The sequence below is a fragment of the Argopecten irradians genome, chromosome 6, assembly GCF_041381155.1.
Source record: "Argopecten irradians isolate NY chromosome 6, Ai_NY, whole genome shotgun sequence".
NCBI lineage: Eukaryota > Metazoa > Mollusca > Bivalvia > Pectinida > Pectinidae > Argopecten > Argopecten irradians.
In genome coordinates this window covers 7526468-7539273 of record NC_091139.1, presented here as the reverse complement: position 1 = coordinate 7539273, position 12806 = coordinate 7526468, and the positions used below count along the sequence as shown (strand labels likewise).

The 12806-nt window shown below is 35.5% G+C and overlaps 1 protein-coding gene across 1 annotated transcript; it reads right to left on the bottom strand.

The window, feature by feature from the left end:
- Positions 1-167: 167 nt before the first annotated feature.
- On the bottom strand, positions 168-12680 carry LOC138324859 (serine-rich adhesin for platelets-like). The gene is made up of 7 exons (XM_069270059.1): positions 12518-12680; positions 10214-10397; positions 9465-9655; positions 8784-8993; positions 8106-8393; positions 7548-7657; positions 168-6996 (listed from the first exon to the last, which is right to left on the bottom strand). The coding sequence occupies exons 1-7, from the start codon at positions 12597-12599 to the stop codon at positions 3490-3492; spliced, it is 4572 nt and encodes a 1523-aa protein (XP_069126160.1). The 5' UTR covers positions 12600-12680; the 3' UTR covers positions 168-3489.
- Between the last annotated feature and the right edge of the window lie 126 nt (positions 12681-12806).

Sequence of the window (12806 nt, the reverse complement as noted above, 5' to 3'; positions counted from 1 at the left end):
TGACCTTCATTTCAATTTTCAGTCATGAATTATTCAAATTTCCTTTATATTTCTACACAAATGAACAGATTTGATCTGTTGAGATATATATATTAAAAAATATGTCTCATCTACCTCACTTGATTTGTAATAAAACAAACAAATGTACTTAATACCATACCACCATGTACAGGTCTATATCACAAGTTTATTGTCTGAAGGACATGTTTACAAACATTTGTATACAGCTACTCTCTATTCAGTTAAATTCATGGCCATATATATTTTTGTGTGATTTTTTTGGATATTGCTATGGTAACAAAAATTTGAGCCATGAATTATTGATAAAGAGATTAATCCCATGTACTTCAGGGTTCCCACCCTTTTCTTGGACCAAAATTCAAGGCTTTATCAAGGTATTCAAACAATATTTCATGTTTTTCAAGGTTTTCCCTATTGTGATTTTTATTTTCGAATTTCCCAACTTTTTCCCAGCAGCATGGGAAAACTGAGTACGATACTTGTATTTACCCAGTAGATCATATTTCAATTTGTCGTAATTTGATTTTTTTTTTGTTAAGTCAATTTCACACAAAATCTACAATACCTTGTACAACTGACCTATCATAGTCATACAAAAGCTTATGCTGCTAATTACTATCTTACATCTACTAACATAATTGGGTTTAAAATAAGGTATATGAGTATAAATAAACTACAAAATGTAATTATAATTGTACTACAATATCATTTATATAAAATGTATACCCGTCCCCAACACAATTTGTTAGGATTTGTTAGGATTTAGTAACTGGAAAATCTAATATAATGATAAAAACAGATACTTATGTACACATGTTTTATCAAGTATATAGCCTACATAGTCCGTTAATTATGAGTCAAATTTTTGAAAGAAGAGAACAATTGTTTGATGATATCACCATAGAATTCAACCAGTGACCAATGCTAAAAAAACATAATGGTTGCAGATGTTATGCTTAAAGATGCTCCACCGCTGACAAATGGTATTTTTTCTCTATCATTCAAACACAGGAGCAGACGATTTAGTATGCTTTACACCATTACCATCATTGAAAAGTTTGAGCTTCTACTTCCAAGTTAAAAATATGAAAAATAATTAATTGCATCTTGAAAAAATTCTGTGGCACTATATCCTATATGGAATTAAGTACTTATTGCGCATGCACCAAAGGCAAAAGAAATTATTTTATTCTATTTTTTGTGTTAATTAGACATGTATATACATGATTAAACACCAATTATTGTTCAAATGATGAATAACATTTATGCTCTGTCGGCGGTGGAGCATCTTCAATACTAGCAATCCAGTTGTTTTCCTTGCTTCATTACCTAATATATAAATTCAAAAGCTTGATCATGTTTCATTAATGTTCCTTACTTGAAGTAAATTTTAACATACTGCAGTAATATTATTTAGTTAGAGTACAATATACAAAAGGGAATTCAAGTGAACCAATATAAACTTTACTAGCGAAGGAAAATTTTGTGGAAAAAAGTTAATTTGGTGGATGATTATGTATGGAGGTTGCTGATACTTTTTTTATTCCAATGGCAAAATTATTACTGACAAAAAAAAAAAAAAAAAATAAGGTGAAACTATAAGACTAGACATGTACAGTTTAAGATACATCTGCAAAGTATAGGGAGAAAGAAAAGAAAATAAAGAAATAAAGATTCATGTAAATAAAACATCAAAGATATAACTACAAAGTATAGAAAATAAAGAAAAATAAATTGAAAGTAAGAAGACAAGGAAGAGAAAGATTAAGCACTATCATAGTACTGAATGTAAGGAGCATCAGATAAAAATTGAATTCACAACCAATTTTCTACATTATAAAAATAATGCTGGAGGATTAATGTTCATTTACACTGATTTTGTAATGTACAATATATGGGAACTTCTTAACCAAGTGTCCGACGAATACAGTAAAAATGGAATACGGATACTGTGACTTGATTTCAGGTTAAACTGTATGTACACATATATACAAGTGGATTTTGATTTTTGATATGTAAAATATATATATCATACAATATTAACACAGGATTAACAAATATGAGTGGATTCCAAACACAATACCACTCAAAGAACACATCAATGAAGAGCAAGTGTATACAAGGTCTATAATAAAAGTTAACTTCATGATGAGATTTTAAGCAGGTGTTGGTAAACATAAACTTCTGGACGAGTTTTAAAGTTAAAAGTGTCCCAAATATTAGTAATAAAACAGAGGTAGCCATTTTGTAACACATCATCACTGTCTTATTCTATATAATTGTATCAATTATACTAATGACATATGGAAAAATAATTGTGGGAAATTTCCCTGTATGATTGAAAGGCAGCTGATTCTGTGAAAAAGTAAAAGTCAGACCTCGCTACCCTGAGAATGTTAAGTTTCTTATCAGTACAGTAGCCTTTGTCCTTGAAAACACGTTTTACCCCATAAACGTTATGCCATATCAAACCTGCTACAAATTTGGAGGTCATGATTACATGAAATATATAAAAAATACTGTAAGCCAACTTTTCATCTGCGATTGAATTTCACATATTTTTGCTGACAATTAGAGTTTGCAAAAATTAATTGTCACAACATGTTTTATAATTAGAGTAAAGAGTACAACAGAGCTTTTGAATTTACAAATCATGAAATTAAATTGGTGTGAAAATAATGTTAGACCTGATAATTAATTAATAAAATTAAGCTGCAGCAAAAATGGAGTGTAAAGTTTCGTAGAAAATAACAACAATCACAAATACATATATATTAGACCTGGTATATTGGATGTTATAATGTGAATTAAGTAAAATCCATCTTCAGTAGCTAGACAAAGTATTAATTTCATGATAATTGAATGTTTGGCCTATTTTGACAGCTTTGTGTTAAGATACATAATAAAGAAAGTTCACAATTCTCTTTCTATGGTTTTGTTAATTTAATAACTGTAAAATTAATCAATGATTTAATATTGTGAATGGGATTTTAATTTCTGGTAATGCATAATTGTAAATTCCAAATTGATATCCACCTAATCATTTTGATTTGCTTGAAATGGTACTCAAATTAAAAAAAAATAAATTAAAAAAAAACACCTAAAAGTACCTAGAAATTAAGGCAACAATGCCTTTCTTATGAAATCTAGTACAATTTATACCACACAAACATTTCAATGCCCTTTTAAAATTCAATCCTTATTCAAGTATTGATTACTGTATAGTTGTATAATTTTGTGGGGAGAAATTTTTTTCAATATTCTCTTTTACATTTATTTGTGTGTAGAAATTTTCATGCATCATCAATTTTCACCAGTATAAAAGTTATCATTCTTGTCAAACTTTTCATTGTATTCGCAGATATGCATTAATTATCAGAAATAAACTCCCAAATTGATTTTGAAGAAACAAAATTTGATTCCTCACAAATGAAAGCAATTACTAGTATACAATGATATATAGATATATTACACCTCCACAGTAGAGCAGTAATTCTCGGGCGTAGCCAGCTGCTGGAAGCTTCCCTTCCGAGTGTGGGCAGACAGAGGGGTGCTCACAACCGGCTTGATCACTGTAGTAGCAATGTCTGTACTTTTAACCCTGTGTAATTCTTCTGGTACTATAATAGGAGAAAACCCTGGGGTGTTTTCCAAGGCCCCTAGGACCTGTCGACTCGTATCCTTCGCAGAGTTTCCCGACGGACTGAACCCAGACATGTCCTCGGTCTCCCCCTCGGAAGAGTACATGTAGCATGGAGTTTGGAAATCTGATTTTCTTCTCATCTGATTGTCATTGTAATTGTTCTGAGCATTAACAAGATACAAGGGTTTCGTTGGTAATGACCTTCTGGCTCTCTGTGAAACTCCACTGTTTCGGTGCATATATAACTCATTTTCTTTGTCAGAGGGAATCCTCATCCTCCTGACATCCTCGTCAGGTTTTGACCGAAATTTGTACGGAGATTCTGTCAACTGAGTGAGGGCCAAGTTTGGTTTCCTCGGCCTGAATTTGTACGGCGATTCTGTGAGATTGGTGATGGGAAGAGGCTTGTTAACGACTTTCACAGGGGGAACATGCATAAGGCTTTTAATTCCTGTGAACCCTTCATCTGCATCAATGTCCAAACTATTTCTCCAGCTTGATACGTCGAATAAGTCTATGTTCCTGCCGAGTCTGTGAGGCGACTTCTTCATATTGTGTACACTTACAGGAGATACCTTGGTAACAGACAGAGAATTGTTCTCATAATCTACAGAAGCATCAAACAAGGAGGAGCGTTTCCTGGAAGATCTTGAATCTGGTCTTGTAGAACTTTTCCTCCTGTTTCCAGTAGATTTATTTATTCCTGAGTAATCCATGTTGGTTGAATTAACAGATATTTTAGATTTATCTGTACTGTTTGGTACTATCTGATCATCCTGTAAACTCTGTTGTCTGGCATATTCCTCGTTTGTGACATCCATTCCAGGCATGTAAGACGAACCTAGTATTGACCCATTTTCAGTGACTTCCATCTTTGACAAACTCTTGGTTCTAGTGAAAATATCTTCCTCTCTGGACATGTCTGATGCCGAGTAATCTGTATTTGACCTTGAATCTGTAGTGTAGTCATGACAGGACTTAGATTCTAGGCTCTCATCAAATGGCCTTGACCTATTCATATTAGAATTAACTGACCTAGAATCATATCTGTAGCCACCTACCGACTGGGAACCCATACAATCCCCTGATGACCTTGACCCCATACTGTAATCCTCTGGTGACCTTGACCCCATACTGTAATCCCCAGTTGACTGTGATCCTACACTACAACCTCTTGCTGACCCTGACCCTACACTGTAATCTCTAGCTGACTTTGACCCCATGCTGTAGTCTCCAGCTGACCTTGAACCCATACTGTTTTCTCCAGCTGACCTTGACCCAACACTATAGCCTGCAGCTGACCTTGACCCAACACTATAGTCTGCAGCTGACCTTGAATCAATACTATAGTCTGCAGCTGACCTTGACCCCATACTGTTATCTCCAGTTGACCTTGACCCAACACTGTAGTCTGCAGCTGACCTTGACCCTATGCTGTAATCCCTTGATGAGGGTGACTCTGTGTAGTAATTCGCTTCTGAGTTTGGCCTGTTGACACTCTCATTCTCTGTGAACTCACCACCTGATAAGGAAGAAGCAGTAGATTTTGAGCGATGGTAGCCACTGTCTTCCAGTGCTGTGGCCGACTTAGACAATATTGGACTGATAGCATTAGGCCTGTAATCTTTCTGTGATGATCCATTCATTGAGTCTATGTGACTAGTATCTGTATAACTGTTGTTCGAGGACTGAAGTCCCCTATCTACTCCAGAAGACTGAAGTCCCCTATTAACACCGGATCCTAACGACCTTGATGACATATCACCGTCAGACACATCAGAAACGTTAACCTTACTACCACAGTACCCTGACATCATATGTGACGACTTTGTCCTCAGATTGTCAGTGTACGACTTCTCGTTTAATTCCTCCTGGTATGAGTCTTTGTACTGATACAGACTGACCGAAGAGTCTAAGGGCCCAGACAACTGTTGGCTACTCTCCTGGTAGGAGGACACACTTCTTGGTTCTACAGAACTGTCAGTGTAGTCACGGTTCGCTGACATTTGAGATGACTCATCAGCTGTGGTAGACAGGTCATAATTACTCCGGTCTCTGCCATCTGACGTGTCGTTTATGCCTGATATCCAGAAACGGTCCGGCTGTGTGTGGTGAAGTGATGATATATCAGCAAACCAATCAGATAGAACAGACTCCTCCTTATTGTTGGTAGACACCTGAGCAGTGTCCTGTCCATGGATTGGCTCATCAACAACACTCTCATCTATGTATGGAATGTTATCCTCCACTGACGGAGACCATGGACTGAACATGGTGGGCTGCTCTGCCACCAGGGGTGTCCCCGACATATTGTACTGGTAGTATGGCTCCTCCTCGCCCCTAACAAACTTAGAGGTCGAGGGAGAGCATACTCTATCTGTCTGGTCAGACTGTCCTGCAGATACTTCTTGGTTATAAGATGAATTGAGGATTTTGAACCTGTCCTGCTTGTCCATGCTTTCTGAACAGTATTTAATTGGTGTCTGTAAGTGATTCATATCATTATACTGAGACAGCGTAGTGAGACCTAATCGACTGTCTGCCTCTCGTGACTGGGTTTGTTTATACTCAGAATGGTTAACACCTGTCTCGTTATATTCCCCGTGTAAGGAATTCTGGGAAGAATCGCTGTTCTTTCGCCATGTTATGGTTGAATGACTTCTCCGTTTATCCAAGTCAGTGTGCGTAACTATGGTGATAGTCTGTGCCACTGATTTGTCGATTCTACCCTGCGACTCCTCCCACAGCTTCTTGGCGTCCAATGGAGACAGTTCTTTCGTTTTAAACTCTGGTGACGAGTAGAAGCTGTCATGAGAGGTGTGTTTGGGGGTAAGATAGGACCCTGACAAATTGTTTATGGCACTGATGGTGAAAAGTTTGTTTGGTGTTTCCAGGCCTGAGGAGTTATACTGGGGGTCCGTCGTGACTGAGCTGCTCGTCCTGTCTCTGTTGAAGGAACGATACCTGTCTGTGGAGTCTACAGAGAGATTGGAAGAAGAATCGATAAGATGTCGTGAACTTGAAGCACTGATGTAGGACAGTTTGGTGGACTCTCTAGGAGTATATTCTCCATCACTCTCCATTATAGTGGAGGCTGTACTGGGTTCACGGTATCTCTGGTACGAGACTACCGGTGAGTTATCGTTTCTTTGGTTATCCATAGATCTACCTAAACTCCGAGAGTAATCCTGTTGTCCTAGCCTACTATGATCATGTGATCCATCCAGGCGGTCTGCTTTTGAAGCCAAACTGAGGTTGAGGGAGGCGTTCAGCCAATCGGCCACATGGGGTGGTACTTGAGGGATTTCAAATATCTTCTCCTTGGGCCTTTTCTACAAAACATCAAAATCAAACTTTATAAGTCAAACTGTGGAAAAATTATGCACACTGTAGGGGACATATTATATTATTATATGGATTTGTTTCAATCATGGCACAAAATGCAAGAATGAAATCAGTAAACAATCTACCACGTGATCTTTTCTCATCAAATTTAAATTTACTATATACGACATTCTTTGTGCAAATCTATACCTTGATATTACCAAAATTATGGTAAATTTAAAGTTCAACTTGTTTAATAAATTTAGCTGTGAGTAGCAGTAGGCAACTGTTAATTAAGTCTGAAATTGATGATCCTTGAAAGTAAGATTCTTACCCTGATTTCTCGAAGCAAAAAGTACTGTTCATGTAAAATCTTACTGGAATTTCATTTTACTTAACTTTACTTTGAGAAACCAGAATCAGTTGAGAGAATTAATAACAGGAGATCAAACAAGGTAAAATGTATTTCAGAATTAAAACCAAAATATGACACTGAAACGTTTATTTCCTTTGCATGATATTGATACTGATTTGACTTATGAGCTGTAAATCGACTTACCTCGCGTGGACTGAACCTTCTGAACCAGTATGCCATCTCCTCCTTATCCTGTTCAGGTTTGGGGCCTGTTGGATGACAACAGCCATAGTAGATCATCATGAACACTCCACCTATAGGACAAATTAAGACATTAAATTCACAATTCCAACTTGTACATAGAACCATACAGAGAACTAAATGGTTATTCTGGATTTGCTAACTACAGAGTTATCTCCTCTTGTGAGTAGGTGTTAATTGAGATGCCATTTATTTGAGAGTATAAATTCAGAGAAAACAATAGCTGATCTCGAGGGTTGAGTGAATACTCTGTAATATGCAAAGGTAGAATATCCAACTGACCCCATATTAATCGGAAAGTTGATTATTAGTCAATTAAGAATTAGAAGGTAGATTTCCAGACATACTTTATAGTATAATAACGTCTATTATATATGACATGATACTCAAAAATAGGAAATTATCCTTCATCGAAGTTTATGAAATTTTATTGATCAACCTGATTATCTTTAAAGGATATCATACGTTTCCAATACATGTACAACAAAATTTTCCTCTTACCAACAACATAGCCTCCGAACACGATAGCTATGGTGGAGATTTCCATCCACACGGGAACGGTGTCAGGTCTGCCCTGGAACCACAGTAACACCAGCAGAGAGTTCTCCCCTAACATCACAGCATGGTAAGCTAGTATCCTCCACCTCGCACGACTGTCCTTCAGGTTTAGGAAACAAAATGTGTAAATAAACCCAGACACGCTGTTAAATAGACGCTTCTCACAAGAGGTCTCACCAAAGTCTGCGTTCTGTAGCGTGATCCAGAAGGTCATGATACACCAGTGGATACCTGGAAAGAAAATCATTTTATCATTTAAATCAAGGCAAAGCTCACTCAATAATATTTCCTTTCTTCACATTAACCTATACAAAATTAAATACACTATTTATTTTTTAAATTTATCAAATCTAACAACCCCGTAATAATATTTTTTTCTATAAATGTCAAACAACAGCTGTCCATTTCTAATCAGTCATTTTATTTGGCATGCATTTTTATACCCATTTAAAAGTATAATTTATATAAATCAATTCACAGTAGATTGTCATAGATATAATTTTTAATACAAAGTATGGCCAGCTCAAAAAATTACTTAAAAAAAATTACTTTCCCCAAAATACTTTTTCCTAATAGTCAGGGACACACAGAACTGAACTCTGCTTAGTTAGAGACATTTACCCATAGCAAGGAATATCCACGCCTGGTAGACTGTTGAGAAGATAACAATCGCCATGACCCGTGCCGAAATCATAGCTGTCTGCCAAGTTGTGTGTGCCAGCATACTCAACCATTTTCTATTGTATTTATCCTTGTAGGCGAGGCGCAGTCCGTCTGTGTACGCCGTCATAGACCAGGCCATAGACGTCAGAGACAGGACTGTAGATAGACCTGGAATAAGGCCGAGTGAAATGGAATGTTACAGCATCATTCAGTGATTTCATTTGGAAAACACAACATATTCAATTATGCCAACAATTAATATTCAGATGGGATTCATAATTGATATCTAACCTACTATTGACAGATATTTGTATAGTTATTTCTGTTACTGAGGAACATATTTGGCATTATTGTGAGGATTTAAAAAATTATTGCGCATACTTAACATATCAGAAAAGAATAATGGAAAAGTTAAAAAAAAAAAAAAAGGGGGGGGGGAGGGCAATAACAGGAAACCTCACTGGTGTTTAGTTGAACATATGATGCACTGATGACACATCAATACAACATCACCTGACATCTAATAACGACACATTCATTTCAAGGAAATAAGTACTTATTACCCTTCATTTTATTAAAAACAAAATAAGACAACCTGTTCTTTTTTTATATAAATAGTTTGGCACCTTCATATCTTACCTAGCACCCAGTTAAACTGTTGGTACCTCAGTATAATGTATAACTGTAGAATTAACTGAGGTGCGGATTCCACAAAACACTCGATAAGTCTTAACAGACAGATGTCATTATTGACACGGAATACAGCATCAAGGTCTTGTCTGCTCTTTGTTTGTTTGGCTCGAATCCCAAGTCTTATGGCCTGGAAATATCTTAAATAAAAAGAAAAGAAAACTTATAAAATTTAATTAATAAAGACGAGACATTAGTAAAGTTTATTTTCTTAATACTTTAATCAACAAATCTTTGTTTATTTTTAAAAATCTTCATCAATGAGAAGAGTCACAAGAAAGAAAATTCCTGCTGTCACTGAAATATCACATGTAAATCAAATTCTTCTAATCTGATTATTATGTCTCATCTTTATATCTGTATATATATATGTCATTTTTTGTTGCTAATTTGTAGAAATGTTTGAAATAATGCGCAGCTCTGCTAAATTGACATTTTTTTTTTAATTGAATGATATGATTAAAATAACTCATACAAGGAATGTTCTATCGTCTGAGACTCACCATCTTCAAAAATGAAGTCTTTGACTCACAAGAAAAAAATCCTACATACTCAGTGTCCGAGACTTGAATTCTAAAATTGTTTTAAATATGTTGTCAAGATTGTAAAGTCATTGGAAGTGTAGATTACTTTGCATAATAAAACAAAACATCATCCATGGTGCATTATTACCTGATGGGCAAGCATTCTAAACCTACCTGTGGGCAGGTGCCAGAAATAAGGCATGGACAACAAAAGTTTTCCATGTCAACGTCTTGTCTGCAGCATGCCAGCTAAAACTGAAAATCTGCATCAGGAATGTTGACAGGGCAACAAATGCCATGGACAGTGCGGCCCATATCTGGTGACCGTCTAGTAGGAATGTCACTATTAGCAGAATATCTATAAAAAAATAGTTCTATTAATCTGAGTACATGTTATACTTTCAGGGATCAATCTAGCTCTGATTTATTACCGTTTATGGGTATAAATTTCCCCTCAAGGAATGAATTCCCCTCTGGCCTAAAATTCCCCTAAAGATTTAAAAATTCCCCATTTGAAGCTAAAAAGTGATCGTTTTGTAACACAATTTCCCCTGTGACTTATTTTACATTAATCTTTTTTAGACTTTTGTTTGCAAATTTCATCATATTTATCATACAGCTACTGCATATTTTATGATAAACTCAAATTTTTCATTATTGAGCTTAAAATCTTGCTTTACTAAATCTAAAAATAAAATTAGTTGTTTACAGTACTTTTTTGTCAAAATGAATATAATATTGGACCAAAATATGAAGATTCAAATTCCCCTATACAGTCTGTATTTCGCCAAACTTTTCCCCTATTTTGAAAAAGGGTAGTTTCCCCCAAAACCTAGATTGATCCCTGACTTTTTGGTTTTATAAGTTTAACATCATGTTTGTAGTTAGAATAGCTCTACAGAGCTAATGTTATACGACACTAAATAAAAGTTTTTTGTTTTTTTTTTAAAGTGGAGGGCTTTCCTCTTGGCCACAGCAGCCCCCAAGTACATGTAACTGTAATACACATCAGTATGTTACATATATTAATAGACGAGTCAGTGTAATACTGTAACAAAATAGGCCTAGTGGCCTGTAGTTTGGCCATATATCTGAGGCTTTCTGCCAATAAATAGGTGGCCTTGCTTCATACACGGCCAGTAGATTATAAAAAAGGGTGAGCACAGGGCATCGCCACTTCTGTTTCACCGGTATGTACGTACCAGCTAGCTTCAATATTGTAGCTCAAAAGACCTTTAGACAGAAAATGATATCGTCTTTGGAGCTACAATTGGTGCCTATTACTGCTAATGGAGCAAAGTAATGATTTCGCAAACCATTATAAAACGTCTGTTTGTATTATATCGTACTTGTTTGATATCGCTTACCTACTTGGCAATAAAACTGGACTACATAAAATATGAAATTCTCATCAAGGCATTATTTTTTTAACATAATACATATGAAGGTCTTTCTGAAGGGAATTTATACAGCAAGTCCACAAATTGTGAATTTGACGTCTTGTGAGTGGTACGGTAGATATAAAGAATGGTAGTTATGTGTGTTTTTGACAAAAATAATATGTAAATGCATGTATACGCATAAAATAATCGGAAACCTACAAAAAAAGTATAGAAAACTGTGGCCGAGTGATTTTCGGAGGCAGTGCTCCACTACGACACATAGGGACCAATTCGTACCTGGCCGAAAGGTATAATAGGCCAGGTATGTACATATTCGTTCTACATACCAGCCAGCTCTCGCAGGAGAATCAAGCCAGACGAAATTGGTTATTTCTTAGTTAGGACACACTCACAAGATTTAAGAGCATGGCTCATAGTCTCTATGAATTGTCTAAGTATTTATTTCTTGGACTTATTTGATTACTGTGACTATAGGATAAGAAACTCATAAGTTTCAAGAGTACGACTCTAAGCCTCTGAGATTTCTGGAATTATTGATATTGTAATTCTTATTTTACACCATTTTATGACATTATATTGTGACTTTCTGAGTTATATAATATATTCTTAAACTTTTAATTATTGGCTTGTGTCTTTTATTTACATTCTGGGTTATTTCTGGATAAGCAATATATCGTTAAGACTTGTAGTTTTTACTTATGGATCAAACAAAATGTAAGGTTAGATAGAAACATTATACTGTAATATATAATGTACAATAGTTATTCATCACAGCAGCACAGAATAAAGTGTTTCAAATTCATAAGCATCAGTTTTGTTCAAAATTTTGTCACGCCCTTCTGGTTGCGATATTCGTATTATTTCTACAGAAGGTTAAACATTTTGTTTTTAGTATGCATTCAAGGAAGTGACAGAAGAGTAGGAACATGAACGTACTTTAGCGATTAACGTAAAAAAGGCATGTTAATTCTTATCATCTGATCATCAAGACGTGACACCATTGACAGTGTCATCATAACATTAACAGCACAAGGGACGGTCCTGATTTCATTTTGAATTTTGGCGATAAACTTACCTGATCCAACATCAACCACATAAGTTATCAGTGACAAAATAGTCACAAAGACATCGTATAAAGTGAACGCCTTCTTCTTCATCCTGAAATGTATGCTAAATACTCATTCTTTTCTTGTCAGTTTGAATTTGGCGCACTGCTATGAATACACCTCCATTTTGAAAGTTTGACCTGTGACCTTTGTTTGCGAAAATGTCGTAAAAGTAACATTTTCTGCAAAAATTATATATATATAATTGAAAAGAAATCCACCGATATGATCTCAAAGTATAATAATTTCAAACAGTCT